The 25,042-nt window shown below is 42.4% G+C and overlaps 2 protein-coding genes across 2 annotated transcripts in view; one reads left to right on the forward strand and one right to left on the reverse strand.

Annotated features, from left to right (window-relative positions):
* The window catches only part of LOC132453326 (zeta-sarcoglycan), a 607,697-nt gene that overhangs the window by 307,346 nt on the left and 275,309 nt on the right, over positions 1-25,042 (forward strand). The window contains exon 3 of the mRNA XM_060046170.1: positions 13,634-13,735. Coding sequence (XP_059902153.1) covers positions 13,634-13,735 — 102 coding nt within the window. The remainder of the gene's footprint in view (positions 1-13,633; positions 13,736-25,042) is intronic.
* Positions 5,811-25,042, reverse strand: part of LOC132453325 (uncharacterized) — a 268,078-nt gene continuing 248,846 nt past the window's right edge. The window contains exons 2-3 of the mRNA XM_060046169.1: positions 12,438-12,487; positions 5,811-8,195 (exon numbers count right to left, since the gene is read on the reverse strand). Coding sequence (XP_059902152.1) covers positions 6,183-7,172 — 990 coding nt within the window. The 5' untranslated portion in view covers positions 7,173-8,195; positions 12,438-12,487 and the 3' untranslated portion in view covers positions 5,811-6,182. The remainder of the gene's footprint in view (positions 8,196-12,437; positions 12,488-25,042) is intronic.

The raw sequence follows: 25,042 nt of genomic DNA on the forward strand, positions 1-25,042 counted from the left end.
AGTGCTGAAATCAGGCATTAAAGAGTCGTGCAGGTGAATTAGCCAGAGCTCCACCATTGACGTTATTGCTAGGCGGGAGCTAGCACAAGCTGCTAGTCAAATGTGTATGTGCTGGCTGGTATATTTCAGACGAATTAATGACTTAACTGATCTTTCTCTTTTAATGGATGGAGAATACGTTAACAGATTTGGAACATGTAGTAGTAGTCGTCTAGTCGTGTCAACACGTTACACCGGTATTACCGAGCATAAATGGTATAAACTTTGAAACTAGGTCACTCCGTCAACTCTCCTCTCACACTAGGTGACAGCGTCTTATAACGTTCTATATTATATAATAGTATAATATAATTTTATAGATAATATCACGGCCAAAAGCTCTGCGCCTCCGGATGGCTGTAGTGCGGGGAGCACTACGGCCATCCGGAGTGCTTTTGTTTACTGGCGTTGCTATGGTTACTGGTCTTGTAAGGAAGTGCGCCAATTCTCGGAGCGCCAATTCTCTTCCGCACAGAGCAGAACTGTGACCTATTTTACCCATTTTTAATTTCTTAATTATAATTATATCATTCATTTTTACCGATTTTTTTTTTTATTACTGAAAAAATATATAAATAAACGGTGTTGCAGGGGGGTGGGGCCGGACCGGGGAGGATTCTCCCGGTGGCTATTAGTGCCCCACTCCGCCCCTGGCGTGTTGTCATGATGTGATACAGCGTTCAGCTGTGCAACATATATTTTTTCAATCTTGACGACTTTTGTAGTGCTGTGTGTAGCCACACGTTTGGCCCTTCCGAACTTAAACACGCAGTTAAATTCTTTTCCTAGCTCCTCTTGTTTATGTTGTTAGCTTAGCCATTAGGGCTGTAACGATACACGTATCAAACCGAAAATCGCGATACTCCAGCCACGAACCTGTCTCGCGGTGTGAGAAGGCAGAAGCGCGATATGCCCTTTCTAACTCTTCGGTCAAATTGTCCGATTGAAATTTGCTAATAATTTGTCTAAATAATAGTCTGCTGACAGCGCCCCCTCCTATCGATGCCGTAAATATGTGACGAGATGCCCTCTCTGTGATCACAGCTCTCCGTGGCTACGGAGGATTGCATTTCTCCACAGCCGGATGGGTAGGCTACTTTATTCTACCGGACTCGTTCGCTTCTTCACTAGACACACGCGCTACCGCTCGCTCTCCTCGCTCATCCACTCACTCGCTGACGTCACTCACACACGCATACGCACACTGCCATTCTCCCGCACACACATATGCTACTCGTAACACACTATGCCTCGTTATTGCGACGTTCATGTTTTTCCTCATCTATTGAAAGTTAGGCTATTAAACATGTTGCATTCTATACGGCCTGATTATGGGGGGCATCCGTGGCATACTGGTGAAGGAGTTGGACTGGTAACTGGAGGGTGGCCAGTTCGAATCCTGAGAAAAATCAACGGATGAGGTGCCCTTGAGCAAGGCATCTGAAACCCCCCTGCTCCCCGGGCGCTGCACCGCGGCAGCCCACTGCTCCGGTAGTGCCGGTGTGCCCCCATGTGTGTGCCCCCATGTGTGTGCCACCATGTGTGTGCCCCCATGTGAGTGTATGTGTTCACCGGCTACCCGGATGGGTCAAAAGCAGAGAATGAATTCCTAGTACCTGTGTACATGGCGAAATTAAATATAAATAAAAATAAAAAAAATATTTAAGCTACATAGCCTAATAAGAAGCGCTAATAAGGATATTTGAATAAACCAACCAAACAGTTAAAGGGGCCCTATTATGCCTACCAGCAAAAAGCATCCTCCAACTGCAATCTTTGGTTATTTCTTTATTAATTTAGCTATACTTTAATAGTATTCTTTCGGTTCAAATCTGTTCAGTGTTCCAAATTATTTGTTATTAAATGTTACATTAAGATAATTGGTATTTAAGTGTTGTTTAAATAAAATGCTTTTTAAATTTAAAAGAATCGTGGGATGTATCGAACCGTGGGTCAAAAATCGTGATACAAACCGAATCGTGAATTTGTGTATCGTTACAGCCCTATTAGCCATATGTCACGTTGTCAACATTGGATACATGGAGCAGAACATAGTGGGTCATATGTCTGATGCTTTTTGGAAACGTATTCTTCATAAAACGTACCAGACAGATTTTGTATACATTTTATTCCTTAGTAATTAGCTACATCGGTATGCCGTCTTTCAGAACCGGTGTTACACCGAATTCTGCGCCCCAGACCCTCAAAGTGTGACCCCAGGGGGCGCTGTTGCACATTTTCTGCAACATGTACGTGTGCATTATAACAAAATCATAAGATCTCCTGTGGGTCTTTCTTTTCTTGATACATTAATTCTAAACAGCATTTTACACAGTAGCCTATAATAGGAAATGCACAAAGGTAAATCAGCGTAATTTAACACTGACTGTAGCTTTTTATGGGTAAAGAAGCAACGGTGAAGGACCGTACCAAACGCCCTATCCATTGTATGGGTCTGTAAAATGCTAATCAAATCAATCAAATGTATTTATTAAGCACCTTTAATAAAAAGGTAAATGGTTGGGGGGGGAGTTCTTAGGTTTTATGTATGTTTTTGTCTTGCCTTTCTACTCTTCAAACTCGAGCATATTGCAGAAAATATGCAACGGCGCCCAATGGGGTCACACTTTTCGGTGGGTCACAGAATTCGGTGTAACGCCGGTATCACACTAAATTTGTACCAGTGTCACGCTAAAATTGTACCGGGTACGTAATCAGATTACGTAAGGGGATGTCCGTTGCCAGGCAGGTTTCAATCGCGCTCATGTTGCCGAAGACGAAATAATATAACACAGATAACGGATAGCTAGATAATACTTGTTTTTACTTTATATTTGTATTGCATTTAATTGTTTAATTGAATTTAGCTAGTAAACTGAGTGTTTAATGTGTATCATAGTTTAGCTAGCTTGTGTTAATTTAATTTCCTTAATTTAATTTAGAGAATAGATTATAGGTAATAGATAGATAGATAGATAGATAGATAGATAGATAGATAGATAGATAGATAGATAGATAGATAGATAGATAGATAGATAGATAGATAGATAGATAGATAATAGATTGATAGATGGGTAAGCAGGCATTTACTAACTGGTAAATGTTTTTTATTATTCTTATTCACGTTATCCCCATAACATTTAGCTATTACTGTGTAGGGAAATAGATAAATACAATGCAATACAATACAAATATAAAGTTAGGAACGCTAATAAATGTAATTTGTAAAATAAGTGTTATCTGTCTTGTCGCGCTCAATGAACGAGTTTGCGAATGTTCAAGAACCTTCCCACGTCATTTGACGCGATCGCCCGTGGTAACGGGCGACGCGATCGTCTGTTGCCAGGCAGGTTTGGAATGGATTACTATGGATGACGTAGGCCGGTACAATTTTCGCCGCCGGTATGAATTTAGTGTGACACCGGCACTAAAGACAGAAAAAAAGAGTGCATCCTCATTGTACCCAGCACTTCTGAAAATGTACTTCCGAATGCGTCTCTGTCCCCAGCACATTTCAAACCAAACTGACGCCCATGCATTAAGGTACCCAAAAAGCTTCACTTCTGGTAAACAAATGATTCAAAAACGTCACTACTGGTGAACGAATGGATCGAATGAGTAACAACTCTTCATCAGTCAGATCCAGCTCTACCAGTCGATCCAGTGCGGATCGACTATTAATAATCGATCCAGTGCGGATCGATTATTATGTAGCATTACTAATGCTACATAATAAACCTTAAATGTGAATATTAATGTAGTATTGTGTGTATGTGTTGTGAATATCTTTATTAAAATATGACAGTCATCCCGTCTGTGCCCTGTTCATTTAATAACTAATTGTGAAATCCCAGTACAATTCAGTTGCTTTCATAATCAATTGGTCAGTTTGCTAATTCACAGAAGGATTAATTAATACAGTATCCCCTAGTCTGTTTACCAGTAACTCCTCAGTTGTTACTGAATAACTCACTTAGGGCCCCAGTCGTTCATCATTTATTACTCAGTAACAAATACAGTAGTCCCCTGGTCTGTTTAACAGTAACTCCTCAGTAGTTACTGAACATAGTATGTCACTTAGAGCCCCAGATAGGGCCCCAGTCGTTCATCATTCGTTACTCAGTGACGAATACAGTAGTCCACTAGTCTGTTTACCAGTAACTCCTCAGTAGTTACTGAATAACAGTCACTTAGGGGCCCCAGTTAGGGCCCTGGTTGTTCATCATTCATTACCAAGGGCGTCAGTTTGTTTTTAGAAGTGGTGGGGACAATAACCATAAGCTTGAGTGTGGTTTGAAAAGTGCTGGGTACCCTTATGTAAGCTATACATCCATTCAACGCTGCATTTTTTTTTTTCAGCAAATAAACATATGGCCACTAGATTGCGCTGAAGAATATGTTTTCTGATTGAAGGCAATTTACCTATTTCCTAAGAAACCTTCTCTTATTCATTGATTGAAAATACCATGTTTAGTTGCAAAATTTGGCCCAGACACTGGGTTATCTGTTTATGGTGGTTTTATTCGACCAGAATCAACTTTGTGGACAAAAATCACAAAGGTAATACTTCATTTTTGGTTGTTAAAAGAAAAGGGGACGTTTCTTCTTAAGTTCTTATTTGCGAGTTTTAGTCACAGAATTATATGGTTTGGACTGTTGGAATAAGTGGAGGCTCAGCTTTCATGTAATATATAGTTTGAGAGGGTCCAATTTCGTGAAAAAGATCGCTATTGCCGTGCATGTGCACAGTTATGAAACCCAAAACCGTGTTCTTGCATATGACTTTCCTTGGTAATTTGCCTCAATCCTATGTACTTCCAAACTGCACTCCTCCATCACTACTCCATTTTCCTTCTACCTAAACCGTTCGCGGAGGCGCTGCACTTGCGATGCTAGCTTTGTTGGCTAACCTTTACTGCCCTACAAAGCAAAAAGGCAGTAACTGCACAGAGCACTAAACTGAGAAAAATGACCTTAAAGTTATCTTGTTGTCCAGCCCTAGTAGTTGTAGGTAGATTATTGGACATAAGGCAGTATTGTTACTCCATATAACCTTATTCTTTTCAGATATTAGTAATTTTATTATTTTTTGTATTTTACCCCCTTTTTACAGTTACTGTATTTTTGCTTTGTATTACTCCTACTTCCGAAGGTTACATACCAAGTAAGAAGGCAGTAACTTAATATTCTTCAAAAACCTTTTTTGTCATAGCTATGGTTTTGTTGTATTTGAGTTATATTGATTTTAACCATTTGTTTCCTGCAAGACAGGGATGCCACAGCTAATGTAATTAAACCTTTTAAGGTGTTTATAGTTCACTCAGAAATTGTTTTGGTGTTCATCACATCTCAAAAGTATATCACATTTCCAAGCTGCATCAAGGGCTAAATGAGCAGTGTTCATATTTTTATATGACACAATTATGGGAGTGTAATTAGGGTGTATTCTTAGTTCATTTGTATTCATTAATCTTAAACACATCTGCATTATCTGCAATACATAATATGCACTGGAAAGTTAATCGTCAAAGTAGTTGTTCAAGTTGATTTACCATGTTAATGATTTTACACAATTGAGTATCTGTTTCACTGATCTAATACAGGGATTCACAAACTATTGGGGCAGGGGCCCAAATGGACATTGTTAAAATGTCATAGCCTATAAACATTCTTTTTCATAGACCCCCTGTCAATGCACCACAGACTCCAAGGGTTTCCCGGACCTTGAGAACCTAATACACAAAAGTGATTAATGAAGCGAATACTCAGGATACATTTAAAAAAATTATAATCATTTAATAATAATTGAATTCATAGATGGTGAAAACAACTCTCAAGAATCATACTGATTTCATATGGCATACAAGTATATAATTACATTAAACAATATTTATTAAACAATATTTGGAATATGAAACAATATTTTTTATATATCTTTGAGCAAGTTCATTTTATATGGTGTGGAAGATTAAAACCTTGCTGAATGAAGCATGAGTGATGCATGAATACATAGAAATGAGTAAATCAGCTTATTTGTTATTCATTTGATAAATAGTTATAATTATATATACAACTGTTAGAAATCAGGGGATAATGAAAGAACAACACACTCGGTACAAACAATACACAATACATTAATTTCATTACTCCTCCAGGACATCCTTCAGTACAGGTAGGGAATGCCAGAACCCCCTTCTGTTTGGGGGCATGAGTGGACAAAGTTTGTTAATTAAGTCCCTCTTTTTGATCTCGTCAACTCCCCTGTCCTGTGGTCGCAAGAGAGTGGGCATGGTTGGGATGAATTTTTTTAATAGGAAGTCCATTTCTGTGAATTCTGTCTCAACATGTGACCGCTTGTAAAAAAAACTCTTGGAGCCTCGCCGCACTTGAATTTCTGCCATCTCCCCAAGCTTTGGTGCTTTTGCCTTCTTGACCTTGGTAGTGGAATGGCCATCTTTCCAATCCAGCACATTGGCATTCTGCATCAGGACAACATCCACTTTCTTTGAATTGGAGCTCGCCACAACATTCACAAAGTCCTCGAAGTCGTACACAACACCACCTGGACACTTCCTAATTTGCTGCTCGACACCATGGTGGAAACTGTCAGCGCTCATGAAAGTGTGCCCCGGCTCGAAGTATTTTAGGGTGATGTCTTCCAGTGAAGTTGTGCCACTGACTAGGGTGACGAGTGAGGAGAGCAAGCACCAATTCTTATTTTGCGCACTGCAGTTGTCCACCCAGAGAATTATGTGGCGTGCATCCCTCTCTTTCTCCAATGCTGCCATGTATGCAGATGTGATTTCTGCAGCGCTTCGCCCTGCTATTCCCTCATGCCACAAGACAGAGATGGTGTTCTTCTTGTTTTTCCCCTTCCCCACAGAGGCAAATGTCTCGTGGTATGCCACAACACGTCGCGTAAAAACACAAGATTTTACTCCAGGCATACGTGGCAGCATTATCACTTTTTGGAGGTCTGCACTCCGGACTGAGGTGCCGTCGGGCCAGCTGCTGGTCTCTGCATCCTCCTTGTACCTCAGCCGACTCTGCAGGGCAGACTGCTTGTGCTTTTGCCACCTTAGACACTCTGGGCAATCCACCATCTCCTCTGTGTGATTTTTCATGTTCAGCATGCTGCAAGCAAGTCTCACACTCCTCCTCTCCAAGTTTTGTGAAACTTATTTTTTTTTGCCTGACAGCCTTCCTGTACGCCTCATACGAACAGGTGTGCCCTTTCTCCACATAATCAGCATGCATCATTTTCATGGTGATGTCACTAGGAAGGTACCGTCGATGTGGGGCATGTTCACGCCTATAGTGGCTAACTGTAGGGTGGAACGACTCTATGTGGTCCAGTAATGACTTTAGATCGAGTTTGTTTGCAGCGGCCTGCCTTCCTCTCTGGTCCTGAGGTGGAGCGAGTGGCTTGCTGCTTGCATTGCCCATCATGGTCATCACCAGACTGTCATTTTTTGGGTGGTAGCCCAGCGTTGACAAGAAGAACATCTTGCAGACACGTCTTGGCTCTCCTCTCTGGTCTTGTAGCCTGTAGCTGAACGTCCGGCCACGTCGACTGCCTGCAGCACAAACTCTCTTCGTCTCCAGTGAGGTGACTGAGTGGAACATCCAGGTTCGCCGCTCTGTGTACGTCATGTCCCAAAACTGCCTCCATATCTCCTTCCGCCTGTCATCTGACATGTGGTCAGTGCACTTCCTATGACACTGGGAACCACATGGGCCCCTCATTGGTGGACGTGGTTGCGGCCTTTCCTCCTCAGTTGGTTCCACTTCAGTCTGTGTCAGTTCCACTTCAGTCGGGGAATGGCTTAGGGTTGGTTCCAGTTCAGTCGGGGAGTGGCTTGGGGTTGGTTCCAATTCAGTCGGAGAATGGCTTGGGGTTGGTTCCTCTTCAGTCGGGGAATGGCTTGGGGTTGGTTCCAGTTCAGTCGGGGAATGGCTTGGGGTTGGTTCCAGTTCAGTCGGGGAATGGCTTGAAGTTGGTTCCAGTTCAGTCTGTGTCGGGGAAGAGTATGGGGTTGGGACGTAGTATGAGCCATCATCGGACAGGTCGAAGCTGGTGTCCAACAAAGTGTCTGGGATCATCCATGTTTCTTCCATGCAGTCTCGACTCCTCTTTGGTGGAATACCCTGTGCAGCTGGAATGAAAAATACTTAAAGTTATTGGTATGCATGCAAAGCAACAATGCATGTAACACTGGCCAAGATAATAATCATAACTGTAGTTACAACTGTAGTTACAACTAGTCCATTTTTGAGGAGTTAATAAAAAACATACTGTATTTCTATAAATGAAGAAAAAACATCAATAATCAGTCCATCTAATTTTATTTGAGCTTTGACTTTCTGTACTAATTAATGTACTAATTAATATGATATAATACAACATGGACCTATATGAAAGTGGATGTGCATATAGGGCCTACTTAGTATTAAGTTATTTTATTAAAAATAACCCTCCGTACATGAATTAGGCCTATGACTAAAATACTGCTTTCATTAGGCCAACACAATAATAAATAAATACCTGTAAGAAATAACAAATACATTTGCATCCTTTAAACATAGAATAGAATAGACTTTATTTGTCATTGTGCATTGGATACACAACGAAATTTGTCTGTGCAACCACTAACAAAAGTGCAGTTGTGCTGGGTGGAGGGTAGGAGTGTAGTGTGATTATTAAGTTCTTTGATGGCCCTGGGGATGAAACTGTTCTGCAGTCTGGAGGTGCGGGCTGTAGTGGCCCGGTAGCGCCTGCCAGAGGGTAGCAGGGTGATGAGATGGTTTGCGGGGTGAGTCTCATCCTTTAAAATGCCACATGCTCGGCGGAGGCAGCGCATCCTAAAGATGTCATCCAGGGGAGGCAGTGGAAGTCCAACTATTCTCTCAGCAGACCTTATGACCTGACTGAGGGATTTCCTGTCCTTTTCTGTGCAGTTGACGTACCATGCAGTGATACAGTAAGTGATCACACTTTCAATGCAGCAGTGGTAAAAAGTCTTAAGCAGCTCGGGAGACAGGTTGTTTTTCCTCAATATTCTCAAGAAGTAGAGCCGCTGTTGTGCTTTCCTTACTGTGGCAGTTGTGTTCATCACCCATTTCAGGTCCTCTGAGAGCATAATCCCCAGGAACTTAAAGCAGGAGGTCCTCTCTACTTCCTCACCATTGATGATGAGGGGTTGAGGGTTCGCCTTTTGCCGCCTGAAGTCGACTATGATTTCTTTTGTCTTTCTGACATTCAGGGTCAGGTTGTTTTTTTGACACCATTCTGTCAGTCTGTCAACTTCGTCTCTGTAGGCACTTTCATTTTCATGGGTGATTTGTCCTACCACAGTGGTGTCATCTGCAAATTTGATCACAGTATTTGAAGGATGGGTGTTGGTGCAGTCATATGTGTATACGGAGTACAGCAGGGGACTCAATACACAGCCTTGTGGAGCTCCAGTGCTGAGGGACAGGCTCGAGGATTGGTGAGGACCCAGTCTCACTGTCTGCGGGCGATCTGTTAGGAAATCCTTAATCCACATACACAGGCTGTAGCTGAGGCCCAGATCAAGAAGTTTGGTGATCAGCCGGTTGGGGACGATGGTATTAAAAGCCGAGCTGTAATCTATAAAGAGTAGTCTTACATATGTCTCCTTCTTGTCCAGGTGTGTCAGCGTTGAATGGAGGGCTGTGACGATAGCGTCCTCAGTGGACCTGTTTTCCCTGTAAGCATACTGATGCTGGTCCAGGGAGCGAGGGAGGAAAGCCTTAACGCGCTTCGCCACCAGCCTCTCAAAGCACTTGGCGATGATGGGAGTGAGCGCCACAGGTCTATAGTCATTTAAGGTGCTGATGTTACTTTGCTTGGGCACAGGTATAATAGTGGCTGTTTTAAAACAGGTTGGTACGACCGCTTTGGCTAAAGTAAAAAAAATGTCCGTAAAGACATCTGCAAGCTGGTATGCGCATTCTTTGAGCACTCTTCCTGGAATGCCATCTGGTCCCTCTGCCTTCCTTGTGTTCACAGACCTGAGGATGAGTCTTACCTCCTCTGCTGTTACCATGGCTGTGTGGTCTGTGCCAGCAGGTGGGGGAGCAGCTCCATTATCTAGCCCAGGTGTCTCGAAGCGGGCATAGAAGTGGTTGAGCTCCTCTGCTAAGGAGGCATTGATGTTTGTCGGTGGGTTGCGGCTTCCCCTGTAGTTCGTGATCTGTTGTATGCCTTGCCACACTTGTGTTGGGTCTCTGTTGGTGAAGTGGCCCTCAATCTTCTCCCTGTACATGGCTTTGGCCTGCTTGATGCCTTTTTTCAGGTTGTGCCTGGCTATGCTGTACTGTGCTCTGTCACCTGATTTGAAAGCTGCGTTGCGCTCCCTCAGAAGGGCCTGTACCTCCCCAGTCATCCAGGGTTTCCTGTTAGGGGGAATCCTGCTGCGGGTGATGGTGGTGATATTTTCAATGCAGGTCCTGATGTAACAGAGGACAGCGAAGGCATACTCATTTACATCCTGATTAAAAAACAAGGTCCAGTTTGTTCTTTCAAAGCAGTCCTGGAGCTGTAGAGATGCATCTTCAGGCCACTTCCTAAACGTTTTAATGGTAGCTTCTTGTTTTTTAATGATGGGGCGATATGCGGGAATCAGGGATAGTGACAGGTGATCAGACTGGCCCAGGTGTGCGAGGGGTGAGGCCCTGTATCCCTTTTTAATATTTGAATACACACAGTCCAGAATATTTTTTCCTCGAGTTGCGCACTTTACGTGTTGATCAAAGCAAGGCAGCACCGTCTTGAGGTTGACATGGTTAAAGTCACCAGCCACGATAAAAACGCCCTCTGGATAAGTGGTCTGCTGTTTGTTTATAGCTGCTAGTAGATAGCCAAGTGCTGCATTAACGTTGGCATCTGGTGGGATGTATACAGCGGTTACCACGGTAACGGAGAATTTGCGTGGTAAATAAAATGGTCTGCATTTGACTGCTAGCATCTCTAGATCAGGTGAACAATGCTGATCAATGACAGTGGAGTTTGTACACCAGTCCTTATTTACATATGTACATAGTCCTCCTCCACGGCTCTTACCAGAAGCCTCTGTTCTATCGCTGCGATGAAGTGAGCGACCTGCCAGCTCCACTGCTGCATCTGAGATCCCCGAGTGTAGCCAGCTTTCCGTGATAACGATGATGGAGCTGTCTCGTATGGTTGACCGCGTCGATATATCTAGATGAAGCTCGTCCATCTTATTTCCTAGAGACCTGACATTTGCGACGTAAAGACTGGGCAGTGGTGGTCTGTTTGGAGCCCTTTTTAGCCTAGCCAAGTCGCCAGACCTGCAACCCCGCTTCTGTTTACGTTCCCTCCTCCGTCTTCGGGGTATGCCGCTCGGTGTATCTATCCATGGAGACGCCGGTGTTCTTGCTATTCCCGGAGGAATCCCATGCGAGTGTTGAAAGGCACTCGTTATCGGAATTTGGCATGTTCTACCGAAGTGAAATAAATCCTCTCTGTTGTAGACAATATTTGACGATTGATTTGGTTTCATTTGACTGATTTCACTGCATTGTTTTTGGGAGCACTGAGCCGCTGCGACTATGCGCGCCGCCATGGTAACGCATATGTGTGTTGAAGGAGTTGAAAAAGTTATTGGTTACGTTTTGTGTGGCTCACTAACTATTCATATCATTCTACTTGGCTGCTTGGCTAACCACAGGCTAAACTGATCCGTGAAACTGTTCCTTGAGTGAATTTGCTTGTATTGTAAAGTAAGACGTTTTCTTAGATACTGGGTTTGTTTCAAACAGCCTGGTTTTCTATGGCAAAGTGAGGCCATATTCATCTGAACGCATATGGAAAGGCAACATCTACCATTTCGTCACTGATTATTAGCATTAGTCCTCCCTTTTCAATTATGTTTAATGTGGACTGCAAATTGTGTCCCGGCATATTTCCGTGTTAGATGGTGTAACCGAGAGAAAGTCTGGCGAGTCAGGCTATGCCATGGATGCCTAAACTGTTTGTCTGCCGATCATAGCACAGAACATGACTATGAGGAGGAAATAAAAGAGAGCTCTGGCATAGGCTAGCTTAATATTAGCTTGCTAGCCTAGCTACATAGTCTAATGACCGCAGTGTATTCTGAAGTTTGAACTCTCGTGACAGCACTTGTTTGTTATAGTTTTACACCATTTAGTTGTATTATAAATAGCGATGGTCTATTCAAGAACATTACACCGATCAAACAGATGATATAAAGTTAAGGAGGATAAACTAGTTTAGAGGGGGCGGCTTGGAGAGTGGGAGGGGGCAAGTAATATCGCCTGACAGAAATCAGCGATCTGACAGGATTTTTTGTGATACGTTTAATCAGTCATAATCATACGTTGTTGTTACTTACCATACTCGGGATACTTTCTCTTTAATGCCAGTTCCACCATCTTTCTCCCCCTGGATTGGGCCATCGTAATGGAGCAGTTTTCACAAAAAAATTCTCTCTGGTAAATTCACAGCGTCGAAAGATTCCCGCGAGCATCTGAAATCTGGACACTTCGATGTTCTCTATGGCAACAGTAACTTCGCTGTGGCAACAGTGTTATTATTACGTGAAGCGATACAACGCAGAATGACAGTAACTGACACGCTACAAGGCAAGAATACAGTAATGGCGTTTACTGCCTTTTTGCTTTGCTTTACTAGCAGTTTTTGTAGTTACTGTACAAACACCCAACAATTTTCTCCAAAACGACATACATTTGAGATGAGATGTTTTGTTACATGACAAAGAATGCTTTGAATGTTACAAAAAACACAATAACTCATTTTCACCAAAAAATGCAGTTACTGCCCTTTTGCTTTGTAGGGCAGTTTAGCCAACACCTTCGAATCACGGCCAGAGAACGCACTGCGAGTGACAGAAGGCGGGGCTATATTCGCACTGAAGCGAAGCGTGTCTGTCTGTTAACTCGCTTTCCGAGAGAAGAGAAGACGGCGCGCTGATCAATTGCAAATACTTATATTTTGTGTTATTTTGCGGCAAACAAGGTTGTTCTGCAGTTTCTAAAAACATTTGAATAAATAGCCTTTCTATTAACATCCACCCAAAATCCACTTGCCCGTTCGGGCAACCAGAAATCAATCTCAACTTGCCCAACTATGACTTTTGGTTGCCCCGGGCAAGCGGGCAACCGTTAATGTCGAGGCCTGCCTTAAATGTTCTCTACCATTAGATATACAGGCCTAATAATAATCATAGTTTACCATAGAATATAATCATTAATTTCTACCACATTGTCAGCTGTGGTCGGCTGTTTGTCGGCTGTGGTCTGATGTTGTTGGCTGTTGTCGGGGGAAGGTGTTGGTGTGAACTTGTTGATTGGACGATAAGTTCCGTTCATCCTTCAATGGGATCCTAACGTTGTCGGGCAGTGGGAACCTTTAGACTGGCCTGGATTACTGGTCTGCTACTCTCCAGTCATGCTCACATCTGCTGAGTACTGGAGGTTATGTGTTTAGTGACAAAATCACTAACCATGTCTCTCTCTCTCTTCCTCTCTCTCTATCTCTCTCTCTCTCTCTCTCTCTGTCTCTCCCTAGGACGGCATGGGGAAGCTCCGCGTCACTAAGGAGGGCGTGCGTCTGGAGGGCGAGTCGGAGTTCCTTCATCCGCTCTACGTCAAAGAGATCAGGTCACGCAGGGTGAGCCCTGGAAACGCTTTTCTCCAACACCTCCTCTCCTCCTCTCCAAGTATTGGATTGAATGGGGCATGATCGATCATGCCAAAGGAGATGACGCATGCCCACGCACACACACACACACACACACCCACACACACACACCCACACACACACACACACACACACACACACACACACACACACACACACACACACACACACACACGCAGCATCCCCCAGGCGTCTTCAGAGAAACGATAGGTGTGTGATTCTAATAGGGAAGTAACCAACAAAAGCAAACGTGAAAATCAATGACTGCTATGTCGACTGGTATGGATCCGCCCAGGATGCTTCCACCATTTTAATTGAATCTGATTTCATTGATTGTACACTGCTGCATTGACAGTATCAATGCCACCTAAAATACCGGCTCTCGGTTGGGAAAGGGAGCTTTCTCTAGGTGAGAAAATGTATACAATGGCTTAATTCACTACTCAATTAACTAGTCATGAGGGAATGAAAGTTGGATGTCATGTCTTTGACCTTAGTACAAGCATTAATGTTTCTATGACGGCAAGACAATGTGTAGATGAAGTAGATATGAACGTATGAATGGTGTACGTGTGTGGGTGTGTGTTTGTGTGTGTGTGTGAGTGTGTGTGTATTAGGATGCATGCGTGTGTTTGCGTGAGGCTGCTTCATGTGTACAGACTAGCATGTAAATCCTCTATCGGCCTCTAGGTGGCTCACTAGAGATGAGCATGTAGTTCCTCTATCGTCCTCTAGGTGGTTCACCAGAGACTAGCATGTAGTTCTTCAGGTTCACTAGATTAGATTAGATTAGCTTCACTTTATTGTCAATGCACAGTAACAGGTTACAATACAACAAAATGTAGGTGGGTCTAACCAGAATGCAAACATCAGTTTGAGCAACATGTATAAATATTAGTGGTGGGCATAGATTTTTTTTTTTTATCTAGATTAATTTCAAAATGAATCTAGATTAATCTAGATTAAAATGGCAAACGGCAAGAAATCTGTTTGTTTACCTTGACAGCGGTCAATTAAACTGGGCAATGGTGATTTATCAAATATAATTCACCGCCGGAAGTTGTGAAGAGCCCATGCAAGTGAACGGAGCATAAACAAAAATAATTGACAGCTGAACGTTGGGAAGGCCCATGCAAGTGAATGGAGCAGACTACAGCATTGAGAAGAGCCGTGTAATAATCCATAATAATGTAAGGTTTAGAAGTTAAATATTTGAAAGTTGTAGAATAAATTAATATAATTTATATTGGAGTTAATTTCCTTTAAATGTACTTAACATTTTTAGTCAGTTAATCATTTACATATTTATGTTACACAATTATTACATATTTATATGTTTACATATTTAACACAGTCAGGATATTCTGTTGAATCTGCCTCTCTGATTCCCTCACGTTTACCTCAGTCTAAATTCTAGCTTCTGATTGGTTAGTTCAGTCACGTGATGGGTCCGAACAAGGAAGTGTTTGAAAATAGATTAACGGCGATATTTTTTTTATCCCGCGATAAAAGTTTTGCGTTAACGCAGCCGTTAACGCCGATAACGGCCCAACACTAATAAATATACTTACAGTATAATATCTGTGCAGCAAAAGTCAATTACAACAGTTATACAGTAAAGTGCAGGTAGTGCAGAAACGTTTGATTTAGTAGTAGGGACTAGGCAGTATGAGAAATGGATGGGTATTTTGTAAGCAGTCTGACAGCTGAGGGGAAGAAGCTGTTTATAGTCCTGTTAGTTTTGCCCAGGAGGCTGCGGTAGCGTGCCCCAGAGCGGGTGCCAAGTTGAAGGGTAAACAGTCCATGGTTGGGGTGAGAGATGTCCTTATGATGTTGCGTGCTTTTCGAAGGCACCTCTTCTCGTATATTGAGGTTATGGTAGGGAGAGTGGTCTTGGTGATGCGTTGGGCGATCTTCACCACCCTCTGCAGTGATTTTTGGTCCTTGATGGTGCAGTTCAACAGCACTTGCGGGGATAGATGGACTTTAGCCAATTTCCTGAGGAAGAACATGCGCTTATGTGCCTTCTTGATCAGGGTTGTGATATTGGGGGTCCAGGAGATGTCCTAAGATATGTGGACTCCAAGGAACTTAAAGCTGGTGACACGTTCAACCTCCTTCCCATTGATATGGACACGGCGGTGTGTGCCTATTTTGTTCCTCCTGAAGTCCACGATGATCGCTTTAGTCTTGCTTGTTTTGAGGGCCAGGTTGCTGCACCACTCTGCCAGGTGCCGGACCTCTTCCCTGTATGCCGACTCGTTGTTTAGTCACTAGTGACTAGCATGTTGTTCCTCCAGCGGCCTATAGGTTGTTCACTATAGAGACTAGCATATAGTTCCTCCAGCGGCCTATAGGTGGTTCACTAATGACTAGCATGTAGGTCCTGTAACAGCCTTTAGGAGGTTCACTAGAGACTATCACGTAGTTCCTCTAGCGGCCTTTAGGAGGTTCACTAGAGACTATCAGGTAGTTCCTCTAGCAGCCTTTAGGAGGTTCACTAGAGACTATCATGTAGTTCCTCTAGCGGCCTTTAGGAGGTTCACTAGAGACTATCATGTAGTTCCTCTAGCAGCCTATAGGAGGTTCACTAGAGACTAGTATGTAGATCTTCAGGTTTACTACAATAGTATCCAGCTGCAGCCCCGGAGAACAACACCCTGGCGTGACAGAACATAGATATATATATTAACTAGATGCCCTACGGCGGCGTCTAGAACGTCACCAGTGATCTGCACAAACGCTAATACTCTTATCTCGCTGAAATCTTGATCGATTATATTTCTTACTTAAAAAGTACATGAATCACTACCAACACAATGTTATTGGTGAGCAGTTTACTGTGGTAAGATGGCCGCCAGTGGTGACGTTCGACTCCATTCGCCCACACCGCGGATGAGGCATCTAGTTAATATATCTATGGCTGTTTCCCAATGTGAAGGCTGCAGCCTTGCTAGGACGCGTCCTTGCTAGTCGCGTCCTATGGCGATGAGACTAGAGTGCTAGCTCGAGTGCTTCCTAGCGTTTGGAACGTTCGGACTTTGGAACAACTTGCTAGTGTGGAAGCGCTTCCGCTGCCGCTTTTTTAATATTGTGTTTACACTTGTGAACACATGTGCGCTTATGAATAAAACATGGCAGAAATCAAGTTGATCGATATTTATTTGACTTTTGTCTGCTATGAATGCGGTCATGTCTCCTTCGCATGGAGCCTCTTTGTGGAGGTCACAAAAGCTTTGTTGCGGTTGATCGAATCGTCTTTATTAAAAAAAAAAAATTCAATTTTTATAAAACGAAGTGAAATTGTCTGAGAACTTAATTAATGCATTACATTTACAGTATGGTTGATTACTATTATGCAGGGGGGAAAAGACAAAGAAAGTGATGATAAACATGTATTTATTTGGATATATTATTTAACTAATCTGATTCATTCATATATACCTGCAATCTACCAGTGCTTTGAACACAAGTATATTATATAAAATACAATTATATACGTTCATTACAAATTACAAACATTGCAAATGATCGGTGGTGCATTTATTTGACAACATTTTTGTGGGTCATCCTTAGGTGCACAAAACACTCCGTTTGCTGGGCTGACCCGAAAAAAAAAGATTAAACACAAACATAAATAGGTATACATAAATAATGTAATCTTGTGAGCGAGTAAATTTACATTGTTGACAGTGGTGTTTAACACCAGCTACGTCCATGCAAAATATAGCAACATAATAATAATAATACATTTAATTTAGAGGCGCCTTTCAAGACACCCAAGGTCACCTTACAAAGCATATAGTCATCATTAATCGTTTAAAAAAACAAGACATTGTGGAAAAAATAAATAAATAAACATAATTAATAAGAAATAAATAAAACAAAAACAAGACAAAACAAAACAAACAAACAATCAAAACAGTGATCAGTTAGACGTTGTGTGCGAGCAACGTATCATTAAGTTGCAAAAACGTTTGAAAAGTGGCACAGGTCTTTAAGCTTGATTATTTGCATTAACATGATGAATCTATAAAAACCAATACGGCACAAAATATTTCTGAAAACTTTAATATAACTTAAAGTTTATAAAAGTTCACACGCTGCACGGGAACTTACATTTGAACGTGTACTGCTTTCCCTCTGCCATTTTTTATATCCCGTGCAGCGTGTGAACGCAGTGGATTGTGGGTAGTTTTGGCTCGTCTAGGATGCAGCGATGCATCCTTGAAAAATCTCGGAATTCTCAAAAACAAAGGACGCGAAAATGGCGCGGCTTTCGAGTGTCCTCAACATAGAACTCGTAAGTCGCCATTGCTCATGGGACCTATGAGACCGAAAAAATGAATGGGATTCAATGGAGAGAAAGTAATTCTTTTCTGATATCAGTCTTTATATGCCCCGGATTACACATATGTTGTTTGTGGGGTGCTTTGTGGACTACAACTCCCGCTGCTCTCGACGTGTATGATATACGTCACCACCACTCGCAAACAGATCCCGCAGTCGGAACATGGCTGTGTCTTTGGTGCACTTTACCATCTTCTTTCAAGGAGAGCACATTCCTTGAAAGAAGGTGGTAAAGTGCACCAAAGACACATCATCATACACGTCAAGAGCAGCGGGAGTTGTAGTCCACAAAGCGCCCCACACAAAAACTAACCGTATCAAACTCCTACCCGCTAAATTATAGTTTTCTTTGCATGAAAAATTATAATGTAAATCCACAAACAACATATGTGTAATCCGGGGCATATAAAGACTATGATCAGAAAATAATTACTTTCTCTCCATTGACTCCCATTCATTTTTTTCGGGTCTCATAGGTCCCATGAGCAATGGCGACTTACGAGCTCTATTGGAACAGTGCTTGTCGGCGTTCTATGACGTGGCGTCCTTAAAAGGGCGGCCGTTGAGCATGCTTCCTTGACATTGGGAAACAGCCGATGTGACAGAACACCCAGGCGGGATGGAAGTACTGTGGCTGGACGTAAGTTACCTCAGATAATTTTTTTATAGACAAATACATTTTATTTTTTTGTCTATAAAAAATTATGAAATGTTATTAAATGTATTTATCGCTTGAATTAACATAACAAAGAAATAAAAAAATATTTTAACACGTTAGTAACCATTTTTATAGCTTAAAAAAGGTTTTTAAACGTTATTCAGACAAATACCTCAGGATTTTTTCTTTGCGTTATTACATTTATTAGACCAAAAAATTAACATAAGAAAACAATATTATGACATGTCAGTAAGCACTTTTATAGCTTAATTTTTTTTAACGTTATTTAGACAAATAAACAAATTTAGTGTGTAGACAATTATTTAATGGAATTGAGTGTATTATACACTTTACTCATTAAGTAATTGACCATTAGAATTATGTAATTGTTTTAATGTGTCTAATATAATCAAATTTAATTTTTTGTTAAGTATATCATCATAATTTGATATAAATATACATTGAAGAATAACCACACCAATCTACAGAAGCTTAAAGATATAGTTTCTTCATGCTGAATGCCATCAGCGCCAACTCACTGCCAAAAGAATCAAACAGTCAAATCAATATTAAGCCTATACAATACAGTATATTATTTGTATTCTGTCACTGGAAACGTCATTCACTTCTCTTTTTCGCTTCAGTCTGAAGACTGTTGGAACTAGTCCAACCGCCATTTGTTTGGCCTCCTCCATGAAGTGTGGGAACCTTCTGCCGTGCCTGTATAAATAAAGAGAAAGGATTGTAGGAATTATACATATTTAGTTAATATTGGGGTTGAGGTGTATATTCATATTTGAAATAAACAAAAGCATGGTGGAAGTTCTCAAGCACCTGTGCACCACCATTTTCTGAGGACTGGCATTTCTTTCTAAAGTAAGGGGATATTCCAAGAATTGACAATGATAAAATATGTATACAAGTATGAATTTCTCGATGTTGTAACCTTACATATGTCGAAAATCCAATTCTAATTTTAAACGTATCTTTTCAATCGCTCTTTTTTCATTTAATTTAATGCCTACTTACAACAGTGAAGTCGAATGCTGCCTCCATGGCAAGGTACCAAGCGTACTGTGATGGAAAATGTAATTGGTGACAACATTCACACGCGTTGTTATATCTGTTCAGTACATTTGAAGTCTGCGACTGAGTATACCATAATCATGAAGATCCCACAGTCGTTCCCATATGCCTGTGGTGGAAGTCCCTGAACCATGAAGGTAAAACATAATATTAGAAACATATCTAAAAACGATTTATTCCTTAAAAGTTAGACGATAAAAAAGGCATGACAGTTTTGCTAAATCGTGTTGCTGCAGTATCACATTGGTGATTACGGATAACACTAAATAAGCCGCGGCTTTAACATGAATTTTACTCAATAATTATCATGAACAGGTTAACTCTCACTTACTTCCATGAACGAAGTGCAGCTAATTTTTCAAAAAGGGCGCAGTATTATTATATTCGAATTTAGCGGTGTGTAAAATAAAGTTTAAAAAATAAATCACTTCCGTCACGCCAGAGTACTTCCGTCACGGCTGGGTTGTTGTCAAGCCAGGGCGTTGTTCTCCGGGGCTGCAGCTGGACCCAACTTGGTTCACTAGCGACTACCATGTAGTTCCTCCAGCGGCCTATAGGAGGTTCACTAATGGCTAGCATGTAGGTCCTCCATCGGCCTATAGGTGGTTCAATAGAGACTAGCATGTAATTCCTCTAAGGGTGTGCAGGGGTTTTGCGGTATTTGAAAGCAGAATGTTGGGTACAGATCTTGGATCTAGTTGGTCTTTATATTTTGTATTTTGTCGGTCCTGACGGTTAGATTCTCTAAAAGGAGCCAGTATAAATATTATCGTCTTTGCTGTAGACTCCTGCCCATCACGGGTGGTTAGTGTGTGCGTGGGCACATACACGTGTGTTTGGTACTGCGTGTGTGTGTTTGGGGTTTGGGCCCCTCCTGGACCCCTCCACTGCTGGACCCTCCTGGACCCCTCCCCTCCTGGACCCTCCTGGACCCCTCCACTGCTGGACCCTCCTGGACCCCTCCCCTCCTGGACTCCTCCTGGACCCTCCTGGACTCCTCCTAGACCCCTCCCCTCCTGGACCCTCCTGGACCCCTCCACTGCTGGACCCTCCTGGACCCTCCTGGACTTCTCCCCTCCTGGACCCTCCTGGACCCCTCCACTGCTGGACCCTCCTGGACACCTCCCCTCCTGGACTCCTCATGGACCCCTCCCCTCAGGGACTCCTCCTGGACCCTCCTGCACCCCTCCCCTCCTGGACATTCCTGGACCCCTCCCCTCAGGGACTCCTCCTGGACCCCTCCCCTCCTGGACCTCTCCTGGACCCCTCCCCTCCTGGACCCTTCCTGGACCCTCCCGGACCCTCCTGGACCTCTCCCTTCCTTGACCCTGCTGGACCCCTCCCCTCCTGCACACCTCCCAGACCCTCCTGGACCTCTTCCTTCCTGGACCCTCTTGGAAACTCCTGAACCCCTCCTGGACCCCTCCCCTCCCCTCCTGGACCTTCCTAGACCCTCCTTGACCCTCCTGGACCCCTCCTGGACCCTCCTGGACCGCTCCAATCCTGTATCCTCCTGGACCCTTCCCCTAGTGGACCCTCCTGGACCCCTCCTGGACCCTCATGGACCCCTCCATGTGGAGAAGGCCATTACATGGATGTAGTGTGTGTGTGTGTGTGTGTGTGTGTGTGTGTGTGTGTGTGTGTGTGTGTGTGTGTGTGTGTGTGTGTGTGTGCGTGTGTGGATAGGGCGTAACTTTGGTTTGAGAAGTGGGGGGGACACAATAATCCGAGGGGTCTTGTAACAGAGGGGTCTTCTAGAAAGAAATTGCGATTTGAATACCATGTTCTGCATTTCTACATAGATTTAGGGACTACGGTAACCAAAACAAAATCCGGGAAATAATTAAATCGGTCATCATGCTAAATTCTGCCAGAATAAATATGCATAATCAAAATGAATCAAACCTTTAATATAAAGAACATTTCTTTATTCATTCATCATAAGGACAGAGGTTAGTGAACAAAGTGAGCTACTGATATAATAATTTTCCTCCATTAAAGGTGATCTAACATTATCAGGCCCAGAACAGGCACCTGCCACACCTCCACCTGATCTCTGTTATGAATAGGTTGACCAGATCACAATTCACCAGATGTGGGACAAAAACTACGTTTGTGTGGGACAATGTGGGATACCAATGCATCGAGGTAGTCTAAAAAATATATACATTTCTATTCTGCCTCTTTGATTATAACATTACTGTGCTAACCCTGTATCACATAACCTGCAAAATACAAACTTAACAAATATATCTTATTTAAATGGAACTTTCCCAAGATCTCTCACATGAGAAAACATAGAAGGCATGGAGCTTTCATGCTATTTAAGGGCCTCAAATTAACACACCTGACTGTATACAATCAAACAGAACAGACAGTTAAGGCTCGATCATTATTTCAAGTATTGTACTTTAATGTGCCTTTTCTCCAACAACAGAGAGCAACAACCTAACCCCAGCACAACTCAAAACACCACATTAAAGTGTTTGCTCTAGTCGAACAATCTAATAAACCACATATTCAAGTAGAACATGCACTGGATTAGGCTACATGGAGTACATAGGCTGATTATCTGAACAAAACCAAACTCACTCACATCACATAGAATCACATAGATTAACTACACAAAAGAAATGCATTTTACTGGACGATGCCAACTAAAGGGGGGAATTCACTTGAACTAAGCCATTTCATTTAACATAATGTAGGATACCTGCGAGAGCATGCTGCTATCTTTATAGCTCCATGGCTGGCGCGCGGTGGGTCCCAGTGTAATTTGAGAAATGCATCCCTGCTGGCGATTTTCATTGGATTAGGAAATTATGGGCAGAACTATTTTGTCCCGCCCACGAATGCTCTGGCATCTACGGATACCAATACTTTTGCTACACATTTACCACCTAGACGTGTTGCAAAACTACCAGCAAAAAAACCCACAGCTGAGAATTGCAGTAGCAGATTAGAGCAGTTGTAAAATGGATTTGTGCTCGCTCGTTAAAATGCTGAATTAACATAGCGTTCTTTATCATTTTATATGTGAGGACATTTTTCACAGACGTGCAACTTCTGATGCATTAGTTCAAATTTGGGGTTACGAATGCACACCTTTTGGGCATGTTCTCAAATTATGAAATACGGGTGTGCGAATGTGTTTTGCACCAACTGCGCTGCAATGATTGTAGCAAAAGGATTTGTCAAATTCTGCAGTTACAGGTGCTAAAGACTTTTGCTACAATAATACCTTCATACAGGTGGGCCTTAAACTGCGATTGGTCAGAAAGACGTAACCGCTAATGACAACATTGAACTCTCGTGCAGGCTCGAACAGAGTGACACACAAACACACACACACTTTCAAGGAGTTTTTCACCTGCTCCGTATCCTTGCTTGCCCCAACAGGTTTGTGCGGCGTGCTCGTTGTTTTGTTTCCGGTGTAGCTAGATCCGGTATGGTGTTGTAGTTTTTCTAAGTTGTTGCTAGACAGCAGGTGAAAAAACTACAACGTTTGCCAAGCCAAAAGAGCGTTAATCGCGTGATAAAAAAAATAGCGCTGTTAATAACGCGTTAAACTGACAGCACTAATATATATATATGATTGTCGCAAAAATGTATTCGCGCTGCGCTATTAACCAATAAGTAGGATCCCTGGCTGGTGAGCAGTGTTGCCAGATAGGGCAGATTTCCAACCCAATTGGGCTACTATTAACCACGTTAGGCTGGAAGAATGATCATTTGGCGGGCAATCTACCCAATCTGGCAACGCTGTCGATAACAAACCCGCTCTGCATTGTCGCTCAGTCGAGAGGCAAAGCAAGTGAAATCATCTGAACGATAGCGAGATTCTAACATTTACATATAAAGTGTACAATGGAAACATTGGAAACAGAGGACATTGTTCATGTTTTATTACACAAAGCATTCCATTCATTGAGTTTCAGTGCCAAGTTAGTGACCAAAGCAAAGGTAGACCACTTCCCAAAATCGAGTTCACCAAAAGTAATGGTAACGTCAGTGTTGTGAGTGTTCCATGGTTTGCTAGGTAGGCCTACTCATGGCTTACTGGTATTTTACTAGCAATCGACTGTATTGCTGGCCTTGTTTGCTAATGAATAATTTTAAAACTCCAACGTGGGCTGTTCATGATATAACTTATGTGAAAAATCTTGATAGGGCAACCAAATGCCACGACAAGTGTCAAGATCACATTGGTGCTGCTATCCAACTTTCCTTGCTTGGCACCATGCTTATATATCAGGTTGTCTGAAATAATGTTCTTGTTATCTTACTAGTTTGTTACTCTGACCGTTCTGTTTGATATTGTGGAAAGGGTGTGGAAAGGGTGAATGATTCAGAGCATGATGCATTTTAATTGCATCACTTCTGGTCTTGAGTCTTTTCTTAAAACAATTGTAACTGAAAATAAACATAGCTAAATAACAACCAATAACTTCAGTCATTGAGGGCAAAAATAGGCCCAATGATAGGCCCAGATTTTGTATTTACTTACAAATCAAGAGTAGGCCTGATTTGACTAATCGGCTTTGCATCCTGTAATGTTTAGTTGGGTTCCTTAATAAACACACCGTAAGTAGCTTGAAGGAAAGGGCTTTATATTCATGACGCATACATGAGGTAACAGTAACTCGCCTTGTCGCATTCTTAACCCGGAACTAACATGAACATCCAGCGCGCCAGTCCAACTGCGCATGCTCTGCGTGACGGTCAAATAACTGATGTTGATATCATTACACATCCTTTCCTTCTGCCCTTGTAGTCCATTTAAAAGACATGCTGCCCACCAGCTTTCAAATTACAGTGATGCCACTGGTGGCTTTGTATAAATTTTATTCACATAACTATCCCTCCCTACTATTTTGTAGTTCACCAAAACACGCTGAAACAACTTGAGTCTCACATTCTTATGCCACCATACACCAACAGTGCAAGCAGGCCAATGGCAACCAAGCGCGCAGTCCTTCCTCCCTCACTTTAAAAACCACCAGCCGCCACTGATACATATACCTGTATATGTGTATATTCTGAGAAACGCTCCAATCCAAAATGCATTGGTTTACGTTTCATTCTGTGCAGTACGAATAATGTGGGATAATCGTGCTCTGGGAAACGATTCAATAGATTACTTTCCGTGAGCGTGAGAATGAAAGGTTTTTGAGGAGGTCTGC

The sequence above is a fragment of the Gadus macrocephalus genome, chromosome 3, assembly GCF_031168955.1.
Source record: "Gadus macrocephalus chromosome 3, ASM3116895v1".
Taxonomy (NCBI): Eukaryota; Metazoa; Chordata; class Actinopteri; order Gadiformes; family Gadidae; genus Gadus; species Gadus macrocephalus.